The following is a 27,720-nucleotide window of genomic DNA, read 5'->3' as shown; positions in this document are numbered from 1 at the left end:
GAAACTGTTATAAATGGTGTTTATAAATTACTTCAAGTTTCACACCAAGAGAATTTCCTACCGTAAACTGATATTCCCAACTGTTCTAAGACAGTAGATGGGCGCAAGCAAACTGAAGAAAAAGGAATGCAGCCAGATAAGAGGGGGGAAACGCTCTCACTGCGGCAAAGGGAAGGGCCTATCTACGGAGACCTGTGATGACTGCCCCACGCCCAGCTCTCCCCGGCTTCCTTCTGGGGGAGCACCTACTGTAGAGCCATCGGATATACCAGAATCCAGGAAGGATCCCCCCCGTCAAAACAGCTCCCCTCTACACAAAACACACAGTCCCCAAAGAAGTCCTTGTCTGACAAGCTGAGCTCAGATTTTCTAAAGGATCTCAATGTTCCTTGCTTAGAACAGCATGCATAATATGCAAAGGAACCTTCTGCTGAAGTTTCCCTAAACTTAAGGCATGAAAAAACAAGAGAGGGATCAGTAAGCTGGAAGAGACTTTAGCAGTATATTTACTTTCTCTGCTTCCAAAGAAGATAAGCCTAGCAAAAGGTAACTCATTTATAATTCAAAAACTGTCATTAGGCATCATATATATAAAGTCAAGCTCTATACTGGGTATTAGGGAGAACACATGAATAAATCAAACATAGTCTCTGCCTAGAGACTAAAATGCTGGACAGACCTAGATTCTAGTCCTAAATTAGATTCTGATTCAGTTTATGTCCTCATGACGTGTCTCCATTTTCCAACTAGAAAAGTGCTTAGTAATACAACTTAGGTATTAGAATTTTAAAAACATAATTACTAATCATCAACCTTCACCTTTTTTTTTTTTTTTAAGAACCAAAAGCCTCTAGAAGGTCCCTCTGAGGCAAGAATGAGAAAAGCATGGGCCTGAGAGTCAGAAAGACTTGGGTTCAAATTCTATTCTGCCAAATTACTATCTGTGTGACCTTACCATGGTCATGACCTCCACAGTCATAACATGGGAAGCCTCCATCTTCTCATGTGTAAAATGGGGAGAATCATTCAAAGTACCGTAGGGTGAGTGCATGTGTTTGTGTACATGACTATCCACCTACCTACCCACAGACAACTAGGCACTTAGTACTCACTTAATAGGTGGTAACTGCTATTAATTTTATGGATACCTCTAATAACACATTGTTCAAACCCTGAAAACCATGGGTAACACCATCTGACCACAGGAGATGATTCAAAGTGAGGAACAAAAGTAAAATTTACTAAACCCAGGTCTGTTACCAGTTATAGATGAAACATCAGAGCCCACATGAACCAACAGTGGTTGGGCATAAGGGGTCACCCTGCCCCGTTCCCCATGACAAACCCAGACACTCCCCATATTCCAACGCAGTCCCCTGCCTCAGAGCACAGCCTTGCTCAATGCTCTCTGCACTGGAACATTCACCTGCTTTCTGAATACCTTCAAATAAGACTTACTAGAAATATACAAGATATGCACAAAGGAAATATCGAAATACCAGCAAGGGATGAAAACACATAAACTTAAAACGTGTGATATTATTGAACGTGGCATGTATTATGTTGTTGGATAGAAAATCTCAGTATATACAACAACTCTCCCTAGGGTAGGTAATCTATACATTTACTGTGATTTCAAGAACACGACTGACTGACTCCCCCCTGCAAAACTATGAACTAACTATCAAGTTTATATGAAATAATAAGCAAAAATAGTAAGGAAAACTGTGAAAAATAGGGTGAGATGTGGGGCTAGACCTATTAGATATTAAAACATTATTAAGCCACACTGTGTTACTTAGAGCACGACAAAGGTGGCATTTCAGAGGGAGATACAATACCCCAACACAGAAGGAAAATTAACTAATTGTGTCTCACATCTCATAAATAAGAAACAAACACACAGAGAGAAACAAATAAGCAAATACTACACTGATCAGAAAGATTAAAAATGTGAAAAATTTAAATTTTTTATAAACTCAGAGTAGATACAGCTTTCATAAACTGGATAACAAAGCAAATCATTTGAGAAGCAAAACACAAAATAAACTTGTACCAAGAATGAATTTTTTAACCTATTAGGTTGGCACATCTAACAAAAAAGAAAAACTGCACTATTAGAGAAAGTAGAGAGGAGCAAGTACTGGGCTAGATCGGGGTGGAGAATAGCTCCGGTGCATCTCAGCCCGAGGAGGAACTTCGGCAACACCGATCAAAATGACAAATACATATTCTTCAAGCCAGAGGTGTAAATTCAAAGCCCCTTTTTATTATATAGATGTACTTTTAAAAGTATATCCGAAGTATGACATTCTGTATGTACAAGATTAGTTTATTTACCTGGTTTCTAATAGGAAAAAAAAAAAGGAAAACACCTATATATCTATCAATAAAGAAGTAATAAAATATATTAGGGTTATTTCCATACAATGAAATACTATACAGCTATTTAAAAAGGGGGCTTCCCAGGTGGTGACAGTGGTAAAGAATCCACCTGCCAGTGCAGGAGGTGTGGGTTCTATACCTGGGTTGGGAAGATTCCCTGGAGTTGGAAATGCCAACCCACTCTGGTATTCTTGCTTGGAGATCCCATGGACGGAGGAGCCTGGCTACAGTCCATGGGATAACAAAGAGTGGGACATGACTTGGCCCACATGCACACATAAAAAAAAAGACTGAGGCCCCTTGCTTTGCTGATTTATAAAGAGCGCTAAAATAATTAGGTTTACAAAGCAAGGTACATGTCATTATGCACGGTATATCTCACTTTTATAAAATCAGGAAATACATGTCATCGATTCTTTATGCATAAATTGTCTGGAAGGCTGTGTAAGACACTGTAAACATTGGTTGCCTCTGCAAAGAGAAACTTGCATGGGGCTTAAAAGAGAGAAGCAGACTTACATTTTACTGCATATCTGTTTATATCATGTGAATGTATTAGCCTATTCAAAAATTAATTTTTGAGAATTTTAATTTTACCTACCAAAGTTTTAAGTAGGAAAAAAAAAAAAAAAAAAAAGGATAGATTGTCCTTAGGGAGAAGGTGTGATAAAATCTAGAGATTTTTTGTCTAAGATACGTCATTTCCTCCTGGGCCACTCTGCAAAGCTACTCCTAACACATGTCTGTGAGGGTGGCTAGCCAAGGGAGGGGCCCAAAAGTCTTGTTGCATCCGCCTTGTTTCCTCAACAATCAGAACAAATCCTCTACATTTTCTAGCAACACTGAGCTAAAACAGATGCCTAAGTTTCAGAAACCTTAACATGTTATCTTTTAATTACCGCTAAAACAAAAGAAAGGGTCTAGAAGCTACAACTAATGAATCAGATAGAGGGCTGGGAATCTCAATGAAAGCTGGAAGCACTTTACATACATTCTCATTTCTGGCCTTGACAATAGGGTAGCTAATAGAAAGAAGATACAAAAACAGAAAAGATCAGAATGTTTTAGGCAAATAACAATGTTTAAGCATTCTCTACTGTACACAGAACACACATTCCTTACTGGGTACAAATTCATGCAAAGCACAAGCTCTACCCAAAATAACAAGTCCATACCATGCAGAACACCATCCCATGATGAAGCCCCTCCAAAAATTTAACTGGCTACCCCAAGGCCAACCAGCGTGTTTTCATTTCTGGAGTTAGTAGCTACCTCATGCAAGCTGGAAACAGTGATTAAGAAACAGCATTGTTGGTAGGTTGTGAACAACCTCAAAGGCCATGATGAGATGTATACTTTTCAGGGAAAAAAAAAAACAAAAACAGATACAGTCCATCATTGAGAGATCATTTCCCAGTATGAGAAACACAAATATATAAAGTCTGTGCCTACCAATCTGGTTGGAGGCTACCATAAAGGGCCTTCCATTTCCATTTACTCCAAAAGCAATTTGGATATTGAATCCCACCAGCATAAGCTACTTACGTATACTGGAAAAAAAAAAAATCCCCAACACAGCTGGACACGAAATGTTTTCTTTCCTCCTGTGAATCCTAATGGTTAAAATTTGGCTGTATGCATAGGAGGCACATTATTTTGGTCGTTTAATTGAGAATATTGTGGATGGTGACAGGCTTCCTGCTAAACAATTCATCGTTTGAATTCAACTTCCCCTGAAAGTCAAGGTTCAGTGCTGGGTAAAAAGGCATGCAACCAGGTCACCAGCCTCCCAAGCTGGACACAAGGCATGCATGCCTTGGTTGCAGAAAACACATCATTAGCAGTTACAGGTCTTCATGCCAACAAATCAACGGTTAACAAGGATGATTAGAGTCTGAATGAGACCAAAGCACAAGCTCTTTGCCTTTTTGATGCTGACCAAAAGCCACAAGCACACACATTTCCCCACGGCAGGTGCATACCACTGGACTTGAGCTGCTTGGATCGCTCTCGCTCCTGGATGGTAGATTTTGGTAAAAGTGGAGTCAGTCCTCGGGACTTGGTAGGTCTCATGTAGCCTTTCATGGGTTCGGCCGCTCTGCTTTTATCTTCCTTCTTCCCTTCTCCCAGTGCCTTTGATTCAGATTTTTCTGTCATTTTCTTAGGTGCCTCCAAGATCTTGCCTTTGGATTCTGGGAGTTGAGGAGCTTCAGAAGCAGTTATTACTAACTCATCTATCATTGTTGAACAAGTCACTTCAATTTTGCCATCTAAGACATCTGATTGGAGTTCTGGTGGTGCCAAGGAAACATATGCCATTTCTCTGATGTCAGAATCCAGACTGATTTCCTCCAATTTATCCTTTTTATCCTTTTCACTTTCTGGAAGCGAGAGAGTCATATCTACCTCCTTATTCAAATTATCTGGGCCCTTGGAATCTCTACCTTCAGTACTTTGGTCCTCACAGTAACTGGGCTTTTGTGCTTTGTCTCCCAGTAGGTGAGGAATTGAAACTGGAGCAGAACCTTGCTCAGACGCTTTGTTTACTGGACATGTTGGGAAATTACTCCTATCTGCAAATGGTTCTAGGCGTCTGACCTCACCTGCCAGGCTGGGTTCGTTTATCAGCACTCCAGAAAGAAGGTGTCCCCCTGCCGCCGGCTCTGTGGGTTTCTCTACTGAGTGCTCTGATGCACCACTGGGCATGGACTCAGAGTCTCCTATCACATGCTCTCCATCTCTGCCTGCTTCATCTTTCACGGCACCAGCAAGCTCACCTTTATGCTGCAGGCAGTTAGAATGATTGCTAACTGTTTCTATGGCTCTTGTCAGAGTTGAGGCAACTCCTCCTGTGCTCATAGAGGGCATAATAGCTGAGGGACCCTTGGATCTTTGTTCCTTTGAGACTCCATCTTTGCTGTAACTATCTACCTCTAACAATTTGGGAATCTGGGCTGAAGCTGTCTCTTGCTTACTTTCTGTCAAGGTGCCTGGAAATGAATCACTTTCCTTTACTACTTGAGAAGCAGAAGTGGGTGGTTTTTCACAGGCTACTGATTCCTGAGCCTCTAGGGGGACTGACTTATTCATCAACCCTGGTGGAGTTCTAGGGCAGGTAAATGTAATATTGCTATTTTCGTCCACATAGCCCATTCCTTCAGTTCTGTGGTCCCCTATGGTTTCCATGGGAACATGTATTTTTGTTGCATCTATCTTATTCTCCGGAGTGTGCTTCTCAGGGAAACTATTTTTAGTCTTTGTGCTTTTTCCATCATTACTCCTTTTATTTGGTTCGTCAGCCACTGCAGTGTGCCCTTTGGCCACATCTGTCTTATTCTCCTCATCCAGGACTGAAGGAACAAATCCTGCCCCCTGGATTTGGTCTTGGCAACTCACGCCTGTCATCTTGGAAGCCAGTTCAGTAATAGGAGAATCCTTGCCTGTGTTTGTTTTATTTCCACCAAGAGCCTCAAGTTCAAAAGAATTAACCTCAACATTTCTACCCTTCTGGTCAACTACTTCCACTGTGGGTGTATCTGCTATACATGAGAACAAAGGGACAGTAGGTTCTAATTCCTTGTTTTGATGGGGAGTACTACCAGTAACCCCATCCTTCCTTACAAAAGGTGGGTTAAGGATTTCTTCCTTCCTCTCCATTCTAGCAGGCTGTGTGGAATAATTATTTTTATACTTTTTGGTTTTGCCTTCACTGACTCTTTTTTTAGGCTTTTCAAAAATCCAAGGAGCTGCCTCATGACCCATCCAAGGACACTTTTCCTCCTTGCTCTGGTTGCTGACCCCCATGTCTGTGGCTACAGCGCCTCTTTCTGCTCTAGCACTGGAAGCCTGACTCATGCCTGACCCATTTCCCAAAGGAATCAATGCCTGCAAAGTGCCTGCCCCCCTAGGGTCCGTCATCTCCTTAGGCTCCCCCATCACTATTGCTTCAGGGAGCTCAGCCACAGTCCCTGGCTGCTTTGAAGAATCCAGCCCCACCTCCTCGCTTTTATCCCCAGTAGCCATCCTCCCACTTGGCACAAAGACAGCTCTGCTGTCCTGGCTATCTGCAAGGAACGGTGGCTCAGACTTTGCTCTCACCTTCCCAGAACTTGCTCTCACCTTCCCAGAACCTGTCCTTCCCTTCCTGCTTTTGCCTTCACCTGCCATTCTCTTCAACGGTTCATTCCCTAGTCCAGGGGCCTGAGCTAACACCGTGTCCTGCAGCTGCTCAGAAGCAGAGATGCTGTTCTCATGTCTTTGCCTGGGAACACTTTCCTTTTTTAGTTCTTTAACCTCTTCAGCTCCTTCAGAAAACTCTTTCTGTTTGTCATTCTGCAGTTCAGTCATTTTACTGTCATCATTCCCTTCTTTTAGACTGTTTCCTAATGGATGACCTGCTGTCAAAGTGGATATGGAAGCAGGCAGTTCTTTGGCTGCATTGGGTTTTGAAACTCCACCCACAGCCTCTTGGTTCATGATGGGAGAGCAACCCTCTTTGGGTCGGACCTCCAAAGGAATTTCTACTTTGTGTGAAGAAACTTCTGTCAGGGGTCCTTTCAGACTGAGGGAGCCGAGTGTCTGGCTGTCATCCGCAGGAGTCTGGCGGTGGGGTGCAGCCTGCAGTTTGCACTCATCTTGCAGCAGTTTCTTGTCCTGGCCCTGTGGTGCTGCCTTGTTACCTTTCACCTGTGCCTCAACTCTCTGTTTGGGCTGAGAATTTACCAGAGTTTTCGGGGCTTCTTCCAAAGGATGTGAAAGAATACTTAGACTGTCTGAGACAACGCCCTCAACCACCAGTTTGGCTTCTCTGGAATCGGTTTCACATCCCCCTTTCAAGTCTTCTCTGGACACTAGTCCATGTTCTGTGCCCCCACTGGTGGGCTGGCTGGGGGGCACAACTGACTTTTGTGACTCAGTGGCAAAGGAAGAACCTTTAGGCTCATCTCCATTGTCATCATCCCAAGGTCCCCCAGCCCGGGGTTGAGAATACCTCTTCTGCTTTGGTTTCTTCTTTTTTCTCTTCATCATCATTGGTGAGCTTTCTGTATCCCAGGCCTCCCTGCCAAGATCCCTCTGCGGTTCAAGGAAGTCACCATGAATAGTTTTCCTCTGGTTCCCAGGCTCACCATAGGAAGACGAACCAGAAACCCAACCCAGCTCGGACAAAGGGCAGGGGCCCAGCCCAGGATCAAGAGTCTTCCGTGGAGAAGAGCCTCCCAGCAGCTCGAGAGGGACCCTGGCAGGCCTGGGCCGGGTGGGCCGGGCGGACCTGCGGTCACCGGGTCTGCACGCTGGTTTGGCTTGTGTGGGAGGGGTACCTGCAATACATGAAGCTGGCTAAAATTCCAAACAGAAAATCCCTCGTTATTGTTTCTTTTTTTAAAAATCCATTTACTGACATTTAAACAGTGACATTTTCACCAACCCACAAACTGATTCATTTAGGAAAACAGTTTTTTCCAAAACATTTCTCATTCTTAACTGGGATTAACAAATATTTAGCAAAGACCCAAGATCATCTCATCTCAGGTGAAGACTTTTTTTTCCCCCAAAACAGATTTACAAAATATTCAAAACTTGAGAAAAGAAATTCAAACAGAGATCTTCTGAACTGTATAATATGCACCCAAATACCTATAAATCTCAACTGATGCTTATTTATAATTATTGTTAACAGGTACATAATTCCCAAGCTAATAACAATGGTAAGCTCCTCTTTTGGTCCCACTGATTAACTGAATGAAATACATATGATTTTACAATTCTAATAGTCTGTCACCAAAATTACACTACTTATCAATATTTTACCAATTACTTGGGAAACAGACCAGAAAAACAGAACTACACTACTTTAAGGAAAAAAAAAGAAAGAGAAAAAAGAAGAAAAAGGAAAGTTACTGAATTAGTATTTTGGCCAGAGAAACAGCCACACTATTTCAGAACCAGAGCCTCCTACTTTGAAAAGACCAATGTGTTAAATTTCAATGTTCTGTTGCTAAAGGTACTTCCCCAAAGACAGAGATCTATACATAATGAAAATAGAGTGATGAATTAGAACAATTAGGGTGAGCATCCTTGGAAAAGTTTCAGGAAGTCAGCTAGTACCACCTCTGGCCTCTTAGTTAATGAATGCAGTATGGATCCAAGATCCTGGAAAGAGGCTCAGCGAGAGCAGCCTAGGACAGCTCCTGCCAAGTCTGATGCAATGAATGACTTCAAAGAACATGAAAATACTTAAACCGTGACTTTTGTTCTTGTCTTTATCCCGCCAATGTCCTCTGAATCCTATCATTTACTTAATACACCTCAGGCCAATTATTGTTTTTCTTGAAAATAGCTAGGCTTTAGCAGCTCACAGCATTTATAACTTTTAACCTGGCTATTAATCCACAGCTATTTGGTGCTATCTCTTATACTATTTAATTCAATTGCTATATAAACCTTTGATTTCAGAGTTCATGCCTAGGAACTTATGTCTTAGCATGACGTGTACACAAGGACTAGAGAAATCTTTAATGGTATGCTAAATCACTAAAACAACATTTTAAAAGTCATATATTTATTTACTTGGTGCTAGACAGTGTTCAAAGCAGTAGAGATTCCAAGTGAACTAAGTCTTGGTTCCTGCCCCCAAGTGCATGTTCTAACCACAGTCACAGAACAGCAGACAAAGAATCACCAAGTTGATAAAGTTGATAATCACGTGTACATGCTTCTGGCTTAGCATCAAAACCGCGTGAAGCTCACTGAATAATTCAACTTTCAAGTTAGCAAGTATTTTAGGCTCCTTAATGTATTTAAGAATTTGTTAAATTCTGGAAAGTTATTAAAATGCATCTTATGACTAAAGGCCTAAGGAGGAGCCGACGATCCTGCATTTCTAATAAGCTCCTAGGTAATGGCTGAAGCTGTTGGGCCATGGAGCGAACTGTAAGTAGCAAGGAGTGACAGAACATATGACCAGTTCATTCATCTTGGAACTGAGTTAACTGGATATAAGGAAACTAAATAACCTGCCTAAGGCGACACAGGATATAACAGTAAATGGCTGTCTTGGATGAGGTGTCTTGGGTTGATGCACCGATAACTTTAAAATATCTAACAAGATGACTCTCTGCCTAATCAACACAAAATCTCGTTAAGAAAGAGAGCTGGCTTCGTAAGTGGTCCTGATGACTACCACCTTATAACCAGGAACAATGTCTTCTAACACCTTCCCATCTTTCCCAGTTTAAGTGATTTCAAAAGGCCACTTTGTTTCCTGACTTACCTGAAGTCTCTGAAGGAAGCTCAGAAGTTTGACTAGATGGTTTCTTTTGCTCTAGTTCTTCTAACACAGAATCCTCATCTGTTGGCAAGCTGTGCTTTTGGCCCATGGCCACGACTGCTTCTGAAGGTAAAAATCAAAACCACAAAGATTTCAGAAAAGCACTGATTCAGCTACCTCTCCACCTTGCAGAAGCTGGAAATGGGGACAGTTTTTGAGGAATGAGGGATGCTCCTATGAGGGCAGAGAGAACTGGAGTGGTAGTTTGAAGGGGGAGGGCAAGGGGGATTGGGATGGTTGGTTTCTTTTTGTTGTTTATTAACATAAGGGAAAAATAGCAACTGTTTTCATGTTTGTGGGAAAGATCCAATATAAAGCAGGGTGGGTGGGGGGAGTGGCGCAAATTGGTGAGAGGCAGGAAGAGAGAGAATGGCCAGGGCAATGTGCATAAGGAGACAAGGCGGGATTTAGTTTAAGACAAAGATGCTGGCCCTGATGAGTAGGAGCAAGGACCATTTGCTGATGGCAACAAGAGGGAAGGCAGAGTCTAAGATAAAGAAACAGGTAGTAAGATACATGAGCAAGTGGAATTCTGTGAAAGTTCTCTTTAATTTCTTCAATCTTCAATTATCTATAAAGAAAACAGGAAGATGAGTGAGAAAAAGCATGGCGAAGGGGCTGGCAGCCAGTGGAGGGTGATGTGAGAAAAAACTGTCTAGGGGAGCAGGAATGTGTGTAGGCTCGCAAAGTACAGTGGGCGGTCTTCATTCTACCTAGCATGACGCTTGTCCCTTACCCTTCTGGAGGCTACACGGACAGAAATGTTGCAAGTAAATGTAAGCCCATACCTGGTGAAGTCATAAGAGGAGGTACAGCTGACTGTCCCTCATCCTGGAGAGATTTTAACTGGGAATCCTCACTTGTTGCTTCCTGGGTCCATGCAGTTTCCATGTCCTTAACAGGAACTGGTACCACCTCTGCTTCTGAGAATTTGGCCAGAGCTGCATTGTTGGCCAGGTTCACCTCCGTTTCAGGGGGCTGAGCAACATCCTTTGCCAGGGTTACCTCTGTTTCTGGGGGCAGAGCCACATTCCTGCCCAGGGCCATCTCTGTTTCTGGAAGTGAAACTGTATCCTTGCCCAGGGTCACCTCTATTTCTTGACGTGGAGCCACGTCCTTGGCCAGGGTCTTCTCTATTCCCGGGGGTGGAGCCATGTCTCTGACTGGCACGATGACTTCTGTTTCTGGAGGTGCAGCCATGTCCTTGTCTAGAACGGCCTCTGTTTCTGGGGGCAGTCCCATTTCCCTGATCAGGGCCACCTCTGTTTCTGAGGACAGGGCTCTCTCTTTGGCTGAGCGTATTTCTGTGGATGACACAATGTCCTCATCCAGGGGCGCGTCTATCTCTGAGAGTGATGCTGCACCCTTCACTGGGGCCATCTCTTGGTCTGTAGGTGGGACTGTGCCCTCAGCTGAGGCCAAATCCATGGTAACAGGTGGTGTGCTCTCTGTTTCTTTGAACAGCAGTATGTCCTGGGCTGCGGATACCTCTGTTTCTGTGGACAGTGCCAGGTGCTTGTCCAAAGACACATCTGTTTCTGTGGGCAATATGACATCCTTAACTGCGGTTTCCTCTGTTTGTACGGGTAGTACCACATCCTTGACTAAGGCCATATCTGATTCGATGGATGATTCCACGTCCTTGACCAATGCCTCATCTGGTTTGGTAGGTGATTCCACGTCTTTAGCCAATGCCACCTCTGTCTCTGTGGCTGGCACCACATCTTTAGCTGGGACCATCTCTGCTTCTCGAGATGGCACCATGTCAGCAGGCTGCAGATTCACCATCATCTCCAATGATTCTGCTGGTGCTCTTTCTTCTCCTGATGCCATTTCTACTTTCTCGGCTGGCTCTAAGGGAAGTAAGTTGGACACTTAGTTGGATACTTAGGATCCATCATTGCCTGCTCATAGCTCTTCACTCAAAACTTACTTTTTTAGGGCATGAGAGATCTGGCTTTTGTGACCTTAATGTCCTAAACATAACTAAAAAGCTGTCCAGTTAATGCATTTGTTGCTACTCTTCAACAGTTTCAATATTTAGAAGAATAAAATATTGGCCGAACATATAGTGGAGGAGGAAAGGCAAAGGAGAGAAAAAAAAACACAGGTCAAAAAAAACCCCCAAAACCAAAAAACATACACCAACACAGGTACACAATTAGTGGCAGGAAGGGAACCTGTGGACATCAAGAGTTCTAAATCTGTACTGATTTACACGGACTGTCTTTGCCCTCTAACCCTAATTGTATTTCAACTACAACTTAATTCCTCCAGCTGTGAAGTCAGTATTTTAAAAACATTTAAAAGTTTAGAAACATTTGTGACAGTTGTGAAAATTTTATCCATACTGCAAGTGAAAGGCTAAAACCTATATGATGATTACTGATACTGCAACTATTAAGTGCAAAGAGGGAGTCTAATAATGTACCTGCTGTTGGCTGCAGAGGCTGTGGAACGGCCTCGGGGGAAATGAAGGATTCCAAGTGTGCAGGGTTTGGGGCTTCCGCAGACCACCCCTGAGGAACAACAGCTGCAGGAGCAAATGTGTCGCAGGGTAACATACCTAACAGTAAAACAGAAATCCGTTTTTGAAACTCAGTCGACATTGAGGAAAAAACACATTTGATACTGAAATCAGTTTATATACTGCCATAAAGACATAGGTCAAAAGGAACAATGAAAAACAGAGCGGGAAAGTTTAAAAGTAAAAATCGCTGGCATCTGTCAGGTTTGGCTAATTGTTAGGCTGTCACACCACTAGTCAGCATTGACTGGCCACCTACAGTGTTTTGCAAAGATTCAAAAATCACAATTTTGTGAAAATGATTTGTAAATTATTAAGAACTAGACAGATTTAAAGTATTATTTTTATGCTGTCCTCTGCCAGACATAATACCACGTGGGATTTAATATCACCGGGTCCTTGCCATCAGGATTACAATTTAGCTAGAGAGACAAAAGACACATATATCAAATAAGGAAAATGGTGTTGTATGGACTAAATGTTATTAGAGTTTACAAACAACCATGAAGAAGACCAGAACAGTCACAGAAGGTTTCAGAGGAGAAACAAGAGTAAGAAGAGAGGAGAGAGAAGTCAATTTCAGGAATGGAGATACCACTGAGCAAAGAAACGGATGAAGATGCCAAAAGCACATGAATCTTTCTGGGACTATGAGATTAGTCTGATTTAAATACGTCTTGTAAACGAGAGAGGTAAAACAAGATTAGAACAAACAAAAGAAGAAGGATCTGGAAAACCAGATAAATCGAGAGCAAAAAGACCCCAAAGGACAGGGGCATGCTATCTTAAGGTATTAATCATGAAAATAAGAATAAAGAACAAGGAGTCAGAGTGATCAAGTATATTCAGAAATAATTTTAAAAGGGAGCAGGATTCTGACAGGTGACAACTGAGATACTCTAGGTATGAAGTGATAGGGGCATTCATTGGGGTAAAGCAGAGAGAAAATAAAGGAAGAGAAGAAAGATGCTGTAAAGAGAGAAGTCAATGCAACTAACTGACTCCCTAGCTAGTGAGCTGAAAAAATAAAACAAAAAAAACACCAAAAGTCAAAGCCAAAATCAACTCAGGAGATTAGACGACAGCATCAAAGTCAATTTATTCAACATCCTTCTTCCAAGAGATCATCAGGCCACAGGAAAGCACAAGTGAAACATATTACTACTAGTCAGGATCTTTACAAAAGCAAAATTATAAACATAATTTGAAGTGGGACTTACTGATGATGGGTACTGAAGGAAATCAAAACATGTCACCCTCAGATATGCCACTCTGACATAAAAATTTTGAGCTGAAGGCAATCAAGCAAACAGCAAACCCAGAAAAAGCTACCGCCTTTCTGACTAAAGGCAGGATATAAATTTTCCTTTCACTGGCAAGAGATGCTTCTCAGGCCAGAGAGGGCACCAGAGGAATCTGCCAACAAACCTGACTCCATTAAGTTTCCTCCCACATGCTTACCCTCCCACAGTACGGCTCTTGGAAGTGTAAAATTGCTTCATTTTTCCTGTCATTTCTCTATAAGTTTATTATTCTTTCTTGAGGATGTTACACAAACTGAATTTCTAAGCTACCACTTTGAGTTGCTTTCTTCCCGTGTGATGTATGTTGCATGCCTCTCTGTCCATGGGGATTCTCCAGGCAAAAATACTGGAGTGGGTTGCCGTGCCCTCCTCCAGGGGATCCTCCCAACCCAGGGATTGAACTCAGCTCTCTCGCATTGCAGGTGGATTCTTTACCATCTGAGCCACCAGGGAAGCCCAAATTATTTGCTTTTTTTTTTTTTGATAAATCTTTTTATTAAACTCAACTGAACACCAAAGATGAGCAGAAGTCAAGTTTTGCCTGCCCTACAGGACCCTGGCCACATTCATGTTCAGCTATATAAAACCAGGAATGAGGATACTCCTAACTGACAACTAAGATCTGTTTAACCCTTTACTACGTACCAGACACTACGTGGTATACTTTCACATAATTTTATTTAATCATCACCACATCTTTAAGGTAAGAACTAATGGTGGCTCCATTTTATAAAGAAATCAAACTTTAGGGAGGACATAACTTGCTTAATAAGGCCACGAGTTAATACAATGTGGAGACAGAAGCTGGCCCTAGGATACAGGATTCAAGATTCTCCCACAACAGGAGGTGAGCAGCCCCTGAGCAGTCCAACTGTGAATTCTCTATGACTAAAACTCTGTCCATGGAATTTTCCTGGCAAGAATACTGGAGTGGTTTGCCATTTCTTTCTCCAGTGGATCTTCCTGACCCAGAGATCGGACCTGGATCTCCCACACTGCAGGCAGATTCTTTACTTACTGAACCATCAGGGAAGCCCAATTTAGAAACAGCCTTGTGTCAGACAGAGTCCCTAAACATGACTTTCCCTAGTGGTTCACTTCAACTGTGATGAATGAAAGGCCACATTAATTGCTTGGAGTAAAGAAATAAATCCAGTTAGAGAAATCATACCATAACTGTCTTTCAGGGGATCATTTTGTTCTACAAATGCTGAAGTATTGGTTGTTCCACTGGGGGGAAAGAGCAAATCTTCTAGGCCATCATCATGGTGCATCTTAAAGGGATCTGGAATAAAGAAGGAATTTAAAACTCATTTCCAGAACACAACTAGAAAGATTAGCATTTATTATTGAATGAACATTCAATATTACTGAATATTGTGTGTTGTCCACAGTGTGTTAAATAAGGTAATATGTGACTGAACATGCCAGGGAATCAAATATTCACTAATTCATTTTCACAGTTAAAAATACAAAATCTCATATTCTCTAGTATTTGATTATCTAAATCAGTCAGGCAACAAATACACAAAACTGAAAGTACAATTCATGCTTGAGTCTATACTAGGAGGTGAGAGTACAAATATAACTAAACTTTCAATATGTATTTACAGAGCAGACATTCATTCCAGGTTATTTAAAAAAAAAAGTAAAAAGGACATTTTCACCTCTTGTGAACATCATGAAGAAAACTGCATTTCAAAAGCTGTCTGAATGAGACAAGGTGAACAGCTGGCATCTGAAGAGAATGAACTCTATACTTAGGAGCTGCCATGAGTAAAGGCACTGAGAACATCAGGTAAACTCTACCTTCTTACGAAAAAAGAGCAAAGCCACTCAGGCCAAGCAAGACTTATGCTCTCTAAGGAGGCCATCTCAAAATGCAACATATATCTGAATTACCCCGGAAAGCCTTAAAAGATTGCCAGGACCTAAGAACATGCATTTCTATTCTCAGTGAACTAATTCTGTACTTCCCCTGTCAGAGGCGGCTGCACTTAAGTCTAGGCCTTAAATTAGCAACAAAAATAACTGTTGTATGGTTCCCGTATTAGGAGAGGAAGACTGCCAAATCACGTGTAAAAATCAAATATTTCATGAAATTCTGTCATTTATTCATTACTATTTTGTTGTTGTTCAGTTGCTCAGTCATGTCCCACTCTTTGCGACCCCATGAATTGCAGCACATCAGGCTTCCCAGTCCTTCACTATTTCTCAGAGCTTGCTCAAACTCATGTCCACTGAGTTGGTGATGTCATCCAATCATCTCATCCCCTGTGGCCCCCTTCTCCTCTTGCCCTCAATCCTTCTGGGCATCAGGGTCCTCTCCAATGACTCAGCTCTTAGCATCAGGTGGTCAATATATTTTACTGGGTGTGTATGATATGCAGACCCTGAGCACTCTAAAATTCCTAAGATGTATAAAAATAAGGGTTGAAAACATTTAACAGATGGATATACTTTAGTTCATATTTAAGCTGAGAACTAAAGATGGGGGAGAGATGAAGATCTTTCTTTTTCTACATTCCCTCCCCTTAGTGATCTCATCCAATCTCACAGCTTCACAGGTAAATATACAGAGACACAAAGTAAGTTAGTGGTGGCTTAGGGCTGCGGTGGATAAGGAGGTAGGGAGTGAGATCTAAGGAGTACTGAGTTTCTTTAGGAGGTGATAATTCTAAAATGGATTCTTGTGATGACTATACATATATATAAATATACTAAAATCCACTTAATTGTATACTTTGAATGGGTGAATTGTATGTTCATGAATTATATCTCAATAAAGCTTCTTTTACAATTACATATATCCAGGGTAACCAACGACTGGAGAGTGGCACAGAACATCAAGTACTAGATCATCTGGAACCAGTTATGAGCACCTTACTTCCCTGGTGGCTCAGACGGTAAAGCGTCTGCCTACAATGCGGGAGACCCAGGTTCGATCCCTGGGTCAGGAAGATCTCCTGGAGAAGGAAATGGCAACCCACTCCAGTATTCTCGCCTGGATAATCCCACGGACAGAGGAGCCTCTTAGGCTGCAGTCCACGGGGTTGCAAAGAGTCGGACACGAATGAGCGACTTCACTTCACTTAATGAGCACCTTATAAGTTAGACAACAAAAAAGAAACCATATAGTAAAAGTGGAAACAAATACCTTGAGCTCTCAACTTGACTGCTCTGACTTGGAGGTATCAATGCCACTGCTTTGAGGTCCTTATGCAGCCCACCCCTCCTGCCCCTTCTAGCTCTAGGCAACAACAGATATGCTTTTTTTCTCTATATAGTTTGAATTTTATAGAAACCGGGTATAATTTTTCATTTCTCTTTTGTCAAATGAAGATAATATATATTTGGCAGAGTTAGGTAATAAACGTAGAGAGTACGTATACTGAGGTTCTAGCACTGTGCCTGGAGCAAAACAGGCATTCCACAAATGGTGTCCTTATTACTATAATTCTCTACAGAAGAATTAAAGTTCTAGGGTACAACTGATCATTTAGTCCTCAATGAAATGAATTTCAGTTAATTTAGTCAAAACAGGTTTTGAAGGGGAGAGAACAAAGGGGCACTTGCCTCAGAGGAAGGGATAAATAGGAGAAAGGTCAACTAAATGTTCAGAGGAAATAATTACACCTGGGTTGTGCTTTACGAGCAATACTTAGGCTGGAATGTTTTGTCTGAGCGGTGACTGGAGGCTTTTCGTGTTTAAGTTATTACATTCAGCGGTCACAAGCAAGTCTTGCACTTACCAGTCTGGATAGGATTTACCATTTGCTCGGGTTCAAAGCAAAAGTTTGTATTTTCTGGCCAGTTCTGGCTGTTCTGATATCCCTGGTAGGCCATCGTCTCTTCAAGGAATTCAGTTGGAAACCCTTCAAACAGAAACAGGAAACGAAAGTTAAAAGGTATCACTGTTGACATTTGATTGTTTCTATTTCTGTCTTTTGTAAATAAAACTGCTCTGAACATTCCAGTACAGGTGTTCATGTAGACATATGTAAGATTTTATGGAATTAATTTAGCTTAGTTCTCAAATAACAAAAACACAAATGTAATAGCATTCTGAATTACTAAGGAGAAATCAACCAGAAGATGATAAGAGAAAACAAGATTTTTCTGATGCCCTGAGGTTGATGATAGGACTCCATTTGTAACTGACTCAACAGACTGTAAGCAACAGTCTCAAAACCTGGCTCTTTGGCTGTCTTCGAGAATAGTTTTTCTTTCCCCCACTTCAGTTCAGTTCAGTTCAGTCGCTCAGTCGTGTCCGACTCTTTGTGACTCCATGAATCGCAGCACGCCAGGCCTCCCTGTCCATCACCAACTTCCGGAGGTCACTCAGACTTACGTCCATGGAGTCAGTGATGCCATCCAGCCATCTCATCCTCTGTCGCCCCCTTCTCCCCCACTTAACTATTAGTAAATATTCTAGTAAATCTGCAAAGGTTAAACCACAGGAGGGACAGGAGGGATAGAGGGAGGGAGACAGAGTAAACAAGCAAGCAAGCAAGCAAAGGGCTGGGTACTAGTATCGACTGAAAAGCTAACCGTTGCTGAAAGTTAACTGTTCAAGCAAAGGACAGCGTTTTTATTTCTCCTGGTCTCAGTAATGACCTCTAAGGATACTTGTCACTTTATCAATAATTTTACACTACACAGGAAAGTATTAGCATTTCAATCTTTGAATTATGGCCTACTTAGAGAAGGTACACCAACCATCTCTTATTTCAAAGCTAGTAAAGTCAATCTGCTTAGGGTTTTAACACAATAAATGCTTCCCACAGAATAAGAATGAAAGCGTTGGGTGCTAATCTAATACCATTTGTCATCCACTGAAATGAACCCATGCCAGGCTTATTTCCCGTGACCCCAACAGGAAGCAGGCTAGTGCCCTCAAAGACCCTGCCGAAGCCCGTGCTTCTTGCCCCTGTGCCTTTGCTCACATGATCCACCTGTCTGAAATGCTCCCTCTTGTACCAACATCCCAAGGCCAGGACCCAGGTCAGAGCTTCCACAGAGCCTCCCTTCAGATTTTAATGCTCAGTTTCCTTTTCTTAGCTCTTTCAACATTTGTTGTTGTTCCTAACAAACAATTTAGCCCTTAGCCACATTACTTTTTTTTAATTAGCCTTCATTTAAAAAAAAAACAACTTAAACCTAGACAGCATATTCAAAAGTAGAGACATTACTTTGCCAGCAAAGGTCTATCTAGTCAAGGCTATGGTTTTTCCTGTGGTCATGTATGAATGTGAGAGTTGGACTGTGAAGAAAGCTGAGTGCCAAAGAATTGATGCTTTTGAACTGTGGTGTTGGAGAAGACTCTTGAGAGTCCCTTGGACTGCAAGGAGATCCAGCCAGTCCACTTTGAAGGAGATCAGTCCTGGGATTTCTTTGGAAGGAATGATGCTAAAGCTGAAACTCCAGTACTTGGCCACCTCATGCGAAGAGTTGACTCATTGTTAAAGACCCTGATGCTGGGAGGGATGGGGGGCAGGAGGAGAAGGGGATGACAGAGGATGAGATGGCTGGATGGCATCACTGACTCGATGGACGTGAGTCTGAGTGAACTCCAGGAGTTGGTGATGGACAGGGAGGCCTGGCGTGCTGCGATTCATGGGGTAGCAAAGAGTCGGACACAACTGAGCAACTGAACTGAACTGAACTGAAACCTTTTAAGTATTTAAGTATTCTATGTTCATCATTTAAAAATCCATTATTTAACACGTGTTAATCTTATTTCTCCAAATCATTAATATGTGTTCTTTAAAGAGTATGCTTTTATCATTTTATTTCTTCATAATGCTTAGCTCAGTGCATGGCACAGAATTGTGCTCAAAAAACAATGTGATAAACAATTTTGATAAATTACCACAAGGGTCATTATTCTAGACTGGATGATTTAACAAATTCATATACATCAGCCTTCTTGGAAAGCAATTTATACTTAATATGAAAAGCATAAGAAACCCAAGAAGCATTTAGGCTACAGTCTATCATTTCTAAAATAAACTTTAAAAGGCTATGATTCTGCTTAAATTTCTTACCCTTTGGGAAATAAAGCAGTTGTTAATCAGTGAAGTGGGTACATTTTGCCCACACATTCTGGATAAGAGTAAGCAACTCTGGTGATCTCCACTCTGTGCTGGTGAGGCGGCCCAGCCTGGAAGCAATGTTCAGAATAGCCTCTGGCCAACAGTGTTATTAATGAGCATTTTTGACACAGGCTCTCTCCCACATTTTCATTCAGTGTTACTGACCTAGATTTCCTTCTTAAAACTGCAAAGTATAAGCAGGAAAACTCCCTTGCAGGAACAACAGCCTTCAGAATAAATGTGCTGGATTTTTGTTTTTTGAAAGCATAACTGCAATCTACTTAGAGAGTCTATTTCAGACAACGAATGAAAAATGAAATTTAAAATAAGAAGTAATCTACTTAATACAATGGAAAAAACCCTAGATACTTTGGTTCTCCTATAAATGGAGGGAAAAAAAGTAGAATGGGGAAAAAAAAGGCCAGTATCTATTTCTAAGAAACTGGAAGCATTTTACAGAAAAGGCAAATGGCTAGATATTTAAAGTGTTAATTAATCTAGTAATATCTGTATCTCTATATATCAAAGCCAGAATAATTGTATCAGATAAGAGCCATTCAAAGTGTAACACAGACCAATAGATCTTAATTTTAAAAAGTTCATTGATATGGTTTCAGATTCTACAATGCAAGTAACCTTTAAGAAATGACCACTTCTCCAATTATGATGTCAAATCAAAGAAGAATATCTAGTTACCTGAGAAAAAACTATCAAAATACCCTTTATCTTAACTTACATATATATATATGTGTGTGTGTGTGTGAAATGGATTTTCTTCTTATAGTTCAACTCAAACAACATATGTGACAGACTGAATTGCAGCTGTCTTCTATTAAACCAGACAGTTCACCAGAAATTTAGATACACCACCAGCCTTCTTACTGAACATTTATTTTTTAAAGTACACTCATTAAAAATGTTAAAGTTGGGCAGGGGGCCTTGGGTAGGTAACATGTTAACATATCATTATATATTTTAATATAAATTATAATTAATATAAATACATCATATTTATTGTTGCTGTTTTAAACAAATGTTCCTAAAGTCTTCATTTTAATATCTAATTTATAAATATATAAATTTATATATTGATAGATAAAACCCATTATATAAAAAAAATTCTTTGGGTCCTTAATAATTTTGTAAATAGCTTTACTGAGGTACACCAAACATACAATAAGCTCCACATATTTAAAGCTCCACATATTTAAAGTATAATTTGATAAACCTTGACTATGTATGCCATCACCACAAGAGAACGTACTCAAAAGTTTTGCAATTTTTAAGCGTGAAAACCAGTCTTGATGCCAAAAAGCGTGAGAGCTGATGCCTTAAGAGTATTTAGAACATATTCTCCCTCTGGAGAATTCTGATATTTATCTGGAGAGTCAAGTAAAAAAGATAAAGAAGCCAAAAAGAGCATGGACTGGGGCAGAAGACAAAGGTACTAATCTAGCTCGATCCAAAGAGTTAACTCATTTAATTCCTTCAAACTTCAATATTTTCACCTGTACCACCAAAGCACTGTACCAATACCTGGCATCTAAGCTCCCTTCCCTTACAAAAGTCTGTTAGTCTACACCCTACACCTCTATGTACGACACTGTAGGCTCATATTTACTATCATTCTTCTAGCCCCCTCCCCCAACACCCCAAGAAGTCCAAGACTAAGTTTAGGCTTCACTACATTTTTGTGATAGAAATTTAACCATCTGAGGAATGGGAATACATATAATAAAATATGTCATTATCTCATTAAGCGTTAAACTATATGATGATGTTTAAAGTACATGGAAAGATAAGAAAATTAATGCTGGCAAGAGGGTTTCATAGATAAGATGGGGGAAATCTAGGAATATGGCTGTTGACACTATAAGTAACACATATGAGAATGTCTTAGATTATTATCACAAAGATAAAACAAAATTGGCTAGGGAAATAATGTGTATATTCACATACATATTGATTATAGAATGATAAAGCAATTGTGGCAAAATGTTACTGATTGGTGAATCTGGAAAAACATATGAAAGTTCTTCGTTTTATTTGTTCTATTCTTTCATTGTATATCTGTAATTATTTCAAAATAAAAATTGAAGTACGTCTAGTTCTATTTTCTAAAAATAGAAACAAGTGACAGAAGAAAATTCTTTTCTCAGATTTTCCACCAATTCCACTTTTTATAATAAAACAGCTTTAAATGCTCATATCCAACTATATTAGGGTGTCTTTCTCCTCTGCACTAAACAGGCAAAGACTTCATTAACCTTCCTGATTTGAATGATATATGGCCATCCCTAAATTGTTGGAAACGTTTTTAAAAGACTTCTAGAGTTCTAATACTATTTGAAAACACCAAAGCACTGAAGGTCTCAAGAAGAAAGAGAGATTGAGTTAACAGTTTCTTTTTGGTTGGCCAGCATGCTTGTCTTAGAAATTTACTCACAAAAACAAAAACAAAAACCACAGTATGCTCATTTTGCTTCAACCAGAAACCTGTGCCCCTCCCAGAATGGGCACAGGTGAAGCTGCCACCATAGGCCACAATACACCCTAAGTTAGCAACAGTTAAGCTATAAACACTACATTGTTTCAGCTGTTCCTTTTACTTGCCAGGACACTGGATTTACTACCATCCTGAATGCACACGTTCCTATAAAAATGTTTCTACACGAGATCCTTTTTCATTCTCTAAAAGGCTGTTTCCGTACTCTCCTCGCCAGCATCCTCCATCCCATACAAACTCTTACTTTATAGAAAACAGTATTCTTCCACTGACCTTGCCTCTATTCCAAACTTATCTACATGAGTCCATCATTACTTCTTTCCTTCCTATTTGTGAGAGAGGTATGATCCTCCACCTTCACTTTCTTTTTAATTTGGAAAAAAAAACCACACACACAAAAACCTGTCAAACTAGAGAATATAAGAAATGCGTATCATTCTCCTTTCCAAGGACAGCATTCATGCAAGTACCCCATTCATCATCTTTCCCTGTATCATCTACTGCTCCAACCTCCTAGACTTGGTCTCTTACCCCTTCTCTCCTCCTGTTATAAGCACAATAAATCTCTACCATCTTTAAAACACAAGCAAGATTCAAACTGTATTAAATAATATTTCCTATAGAATTATGGATTAAAAGAAATTTAAATTCTACTTTGAACAAACCAACAGTTAGTGAAAAACAAATGAGATAATTTGGGAAATATTGGTGAACTGAATACTAACTGGAATTCTGACATTATGAAATGGGGTGTGAATGTGTGTGTGTTGACCTTTAAGCCAACTTTTTTACTCTCCTCTTTCACTATCATCAAGAGGCTTTTTAGTTCTTCTTCACTTTCTGCCAGAAGGGTGGTGTCATCTGCATATTTGAGGTTATTGATATTTCTCCTGGCAATCTTGATTCCAGCTTGTGCTTCACGCAGCCCAGCATTTCACATGATGTACTCTGCATATAAGTTAAATAAGCAGGGTGACAATATACAGCCTTGACGTACTCCTTTCCCAAGCTGGAACCAGTCTGTTCTGTTTAAAACTCAACATTCAAAAAAACTAAGATCATGGCATCTGGTTCCCAAGACTTCACGGCAGATAGATGGGAAAGCAATGAAAACACGGACAGACTTTATTTTGGGGGGGCTCCAAAATCACTGCAGATGGTAACTGCAGCCATGCAATTAAAAGACTCTTGCTCCTTGGAAGAAAAGTTATGACCAACCTAGATAGCATATAAAAGCAGAGACATCACTTTGCCAACAAAGGTCCATCTGGTCAAAGCTATGGCTTTTCCAGTAGACACGTATGGATGTGAAAGTTGAGCCATAAAGAAGGCTGAGCACTGAAAAATTGATGCTTTTGAACTGTGGTGTTGGAGAAGACTCTTGACAGTCCCTTGAACAGCAAGGAGATCCAATCAGTCCATCCTAAAGGAAATCAGTCCTGAACATTCATTGGAAATACTGATGCTCAAATTGAAAGTCCAATACTTTGGCCACCTGATGAGAAGAGCTGACGCATTTGAAAAGACCCTGATGCTGGGAAAGATTGAAGGCAGGAGGAAAAGGGGGTGACAGAGGATGAGAGGGTCGGATGGCATCAGCAACTCAATGGACATGAGTTTGAGTAACCTCCGGGAGTTGGCGATGGACCTGGACCGGGAGGCCTGGCGTGCTGTGATTCATGGGGTTGCAAAGAGTCGGACATGACTGAGTGACTGAACTGACTGATTGTGTGTGAATGGATAAGTATGTTTTTAAAAAGAATCATATTTTTTTTTTAAGCAAATCCAAGACATCATATTATCCTATCCATATATCAATCTTTATGCCTGAGATTTGCTTCAAAAAAATATCTAGGGGTAAGTGGAGGGAGTTAAGTACAGGACAAATGAAATCAGGTTGCCCATCTGTTTGAAAAGTTGAGCAACCAACTAGAGTCTCTGCCTCTAGTCTGACGTTCCTCTTCCTAGCATAAAACATATAAAACTCTTCAGTGTTTTTCCAAAACTCACAGATTACTGAAATTAATCACAGAAGAGTCTACACAAGCCAGTCTTAAATAATGTTTCAGCATCATTCCCAGCTAACCATACTATTCCTTACCCACATCCTACTGTTTCACATGACCTGCTCTATCCGTCTGTAATACTTTACTTTGCTCCCCCATGCTGTCTGCCTGCTCCAGGCTTACTCATCCTCTCAGGCTCACTCCTCTAGGAAATATATGCATGTACCACTCCACGGGGACTTCTTTCCTCAGTGTTCGTGTGGAAGACTGTGCACACACATAAACATGTGATACATGATATGGCTCAATGGCGGGCCACCTGAGAGCAAGGAGTGCGTCTTTCTATTTGGTATTCCCAGACACAAATGCTGTGTCTGACACCTAGATGGTGCCCAATAAACGGTTGCTGAAAGAAGAAATGACTGCAATTTGGAGGGGGAAGAATTAATCTGGACATTGTGGTTGTTCAGTCACTAAGCCGTGTTCAACTCCTTGAGACCCCGTGGGCTGCAGCACACCAGGCTTCCCTGACCTTCACTACCTCCTGGGGTTTGTTCAGATTCATGTCCATTGAGTCAGTGATGCTATCTAAACCATCTCTTCTTCTGCTGCCCCTTCTCCTTTTGCCTTCAATCTCTGTCAGCTTTTCACATCGGGTGGCCAGAGTATTGGAGCTTCAGCATCAGTCCTTCTAATCCAGGGCTGATTTCCTTTAGGGCTGACTGGTTTGATCCCCCTGAAGTCCAAGGGACTCTCAAGAGTCTTCTCCAGCATCAATTCTTCGGCTCTCAGTCTCCTTTATGGACATACAAAATACTGATAATTCCGGTGGGCTTTTGTTAGATACAATCGGAAAATTAAAGATTCTACTTTTTGCAACACCTTTGTTCTATTTAATTTCATTCACATTATTTTTTTTTTTTGCTGAATATTAAAATATAATCAGTATATAATTTACTTTTTCTAAATGTTCAGAGCTATTAAGCAATACAAATCTATGTTAAACTAAATCAGCCTATTCAAAGACTTAGTCCTGGTTAGGACTACTTAAGGGTAAAAAAAGTACAATTAATAATTGTGTCAGGGCAACAGACATCAAAAACCATGACTGTTGTTTATCTGTGACAAGATGGGTAGCTACCCTAAGTGAAACTGAAAGTCACTCTGTCATGTCCAACTCTTTTCGACCCCAAGGCCTATACAGTCCATGGAATTCTGGAGTGGGTAGCCATTCCCCTCTCCAGGGAATCTTCCCAACCCAGGGATTGAACCCAGGTCTCCCATACTGCAGGCGGATTCTTTACCAGCTGAGCTACAAGAATAGGGAGAGAGAAAAATATGGTTATTTCTTCAAACAAAATAAGAATTCAAATATCTCCTCAAAATATCAATAACTCATAAGCCCCATTTATATTTTCACATTCTGACAAACAGTTTTATATAAATAGAAGTATTTTAATTATTTTGGTTTAAAGCCAGAAAACACTTTATGAGTAGCCATAATCAAAATTCAACTGCAGTAGAAATCCCATGTGAACGTTAAATTGCATTCAGGTCCACAGTCCATATTTCACGACTTCTGTTCATTCTGCCCATTTATTCCAGGATAAATTGATATTTGGATAATTGACATTCCAGCTCTAAACTGAGAATGAAAACCCACTGTCCCAAGTAGGGCAAATTATTCATGGATATTTAACATTCTCATTACAGAATATGATTTGGAACACTACAACACACACGAAGCACGAAGGAAATTAATGTCCAAACCATTTTCTCTCTTCCTGTTCCCTCAGATTCTGAAGGATGTTTTCATATTCTGAGAAGAAGTGTGTCAGCAGTGTGGGATTGTGGAAGGGTTTGGCTTCCCATGATTTCCGTTCCCCCTCTTCCTCCTGACATGGAGGCGACATGATCTTCCCCCCGAGGCAGCAAAGAGAGGCACCAAGCTAGTTGCAGGGTCAGGTTTCCATCTCTTCTTTCTCTCCACACACAGCCAGAGGCACATTTCTTTCCCACTCTCCCTAACTACCATACAGCAAGGGAGGCAAGGCCAGATAACCTGCCAGAAATCCTCCAAAACCCAACAGACCTCTGCTTCTTCAGTTCACTAATGCCTGATAAAAGGGTTATCACTGCAGGCACTTGATGCAGCAGCTTTCTCTCTGCTCCGAAAAAAAATAGAATGAAAACTTAAGTCGTTTGTGCCCTCTGGTCACAACTGTGGCCCCGTCTTCTAAACAAGGGGGGTGTGTTAACAGTGCAAACACACCAAATCTTCAGAAGGATCCACTGGTGCCCAAGGAGGGTGATTTTCTGTAAGCCAAATGAAGGTATCCTTTAACACAACCATTCAGAATTTCATATGTATCAATTTCAATTGGATGGACCGGGTCAAATCGGGGTTTTTCTTTAAGTTGAATGAATCAAACATAACAAAGATAGCAACAATTCAGTGCTACCTTGAGCTGTACTCATTTGTTCATTCAACGTCTATTTAAGCATCTACAGTACGTGCCAGGCTCTGAGGTGTTTTCCTTTGTTCTTGCTCTTCGGGTGAGTGAGACACTGAGCGGTGCTCACTTCCACAAGTTTCAGTGGCTCCAAACAGGTGACCTTTCTTTACTTCTGCTGTCAGCCCAGTCAACTCCTACCGAGTTTCCTGGAGAGTTCTGTTGGTACCCCTCAGTCCGTGGCATCTCAGAAACTTCTCCACCCTCCAGGAGACTTCAAGAGGTCTGAATCTCAGCCTGGGGTGGGCCCTCTTTCAAATGTATCCTTTTCTTGTATCTCCTGCCTCAGTTCCCTTATCTGCTATTCGTTTATTCCTCAGGGTTCTCCTTATCCTTCAGTGGGTAATATCTTATTGTTTTTATGTGTGTCTGCTCAATCACGTCTGACTCTTTGTGACCCCATGAACTGTAGCCTGCCAGGATCCTCTGTTCATGGAATTATCCAGGCAAGAAGACTGGAGCGGGTTACCATTTCCTTCTCCAGGGGATCTTCCTGGACCAGGGATGGAACTCTCGTCTCCTGCATCAGCAGGTGGGTTCTTTATAACTGAGCCACCAGGGAAGCCCAGTATTACTTAGTTATTGTTTATATTAACTTTCCCTTGTTCAAACTAGTGTTTCTATTTGCTGACTGGACCTTAACACAAAACTGGTACCAAAAGTAAACAGACTTACAAACATGGGATGTGGAGACTGGTTTGTCAGGCATTTGGGTTTCAGTGCAATGCTAATAAGCACCTTACCAACGGGAAACAGGATACTATTAATCCACAGCGCACAGTGGCAACAGCTGAGCTGTCAAATGATGATTGTGTTGAAGTGTAAACTAAAGCAACGACCTAGGGAGCCCAAGCAACTATTGCACTTGAATGTTTTGGTGAGAGCGATGACTGCAATAACTGTAATATGGACAGAGCCTGCTGAATATGCTGAGTGCTCAAAGAAAGAAAATGACCAACTGAGGTCTCTCAAGCGCTGAGAGTTAGCTTGAAAATCAGAGTTTATATCACAGCCGCAGAGAATCTCTTATTTCCTGTAGCCACAGGTCCATAACTGA

The 27,720-nt window shown here is 41.1% G+C and overlaps 1 protein-coding gene across 30 annotated transcripts in view; it reads right to left on the bottom strand.

Annotated features, from left to right (window-relative positions):
- The window catches only part of MAP4 (microtubule associated protein 4), a 156,107-nt gene that overhangs the window by 31,516 nt on the left and 96,871 nt on the right, over nt 1-27,720 (bottom strand). For 15 of the 30 annotated variants that reach the window (XM_060402561.1, XM_060402563.1, XM_060402565.1 and 12 more), the window contains 6 exons: nt 17,296-17,418; nt 14,715-14,828; nt 12,144-12,278; nt 10,501-11,565; nt 9,656-9,775; nt 4,368-7,703 (listed from right to left, as the gene is read on the bottom strand). In XM_060402561.1, coding sequence (XP_060258544.1) covers nt 4,368-7,703; nt 9,656-9,775; nt 10,501-11,565; nt 12,144-12,278; nt 14,715-14,828; nt 17,296-17,418 — 4,893 coding nt within the window. The remainder of the gene's footprint in view (nt 1-4,367; nt 7,704-9,655; nt 9,776-10,500; nt 11,566-12,143; nt 12,279-14,714; nt 14,829-17,295; nt 17,419-27,720) is intronic. The other 15 variants (XM_060402577.1, XM_060402579.1, XM_060402580.1 and 12 more) reach the window with 1 other exon arrangement.

Source organism: Ovis aries, chromosome 19 (genome assembly GCF_016772045.2).
Source record: "Ovis aries strain OAR_USU_Benz2616 breed Rambouillet chromosome 19, ARS-UI_Ramb_v3.0, whole genome shotgun sequence".
NCBI classification, from domain to species: domain Eukaryota; kingdom Metazoa; phylum Chordata; class Mammalia; order Artiodactyla; family Bovidae; genus Ovis; species Ovis aries.
Note: the sequence above shows the minus strand (reverse complement) of the source record. Positions and strands in the feature narration are given on the sequence as shown.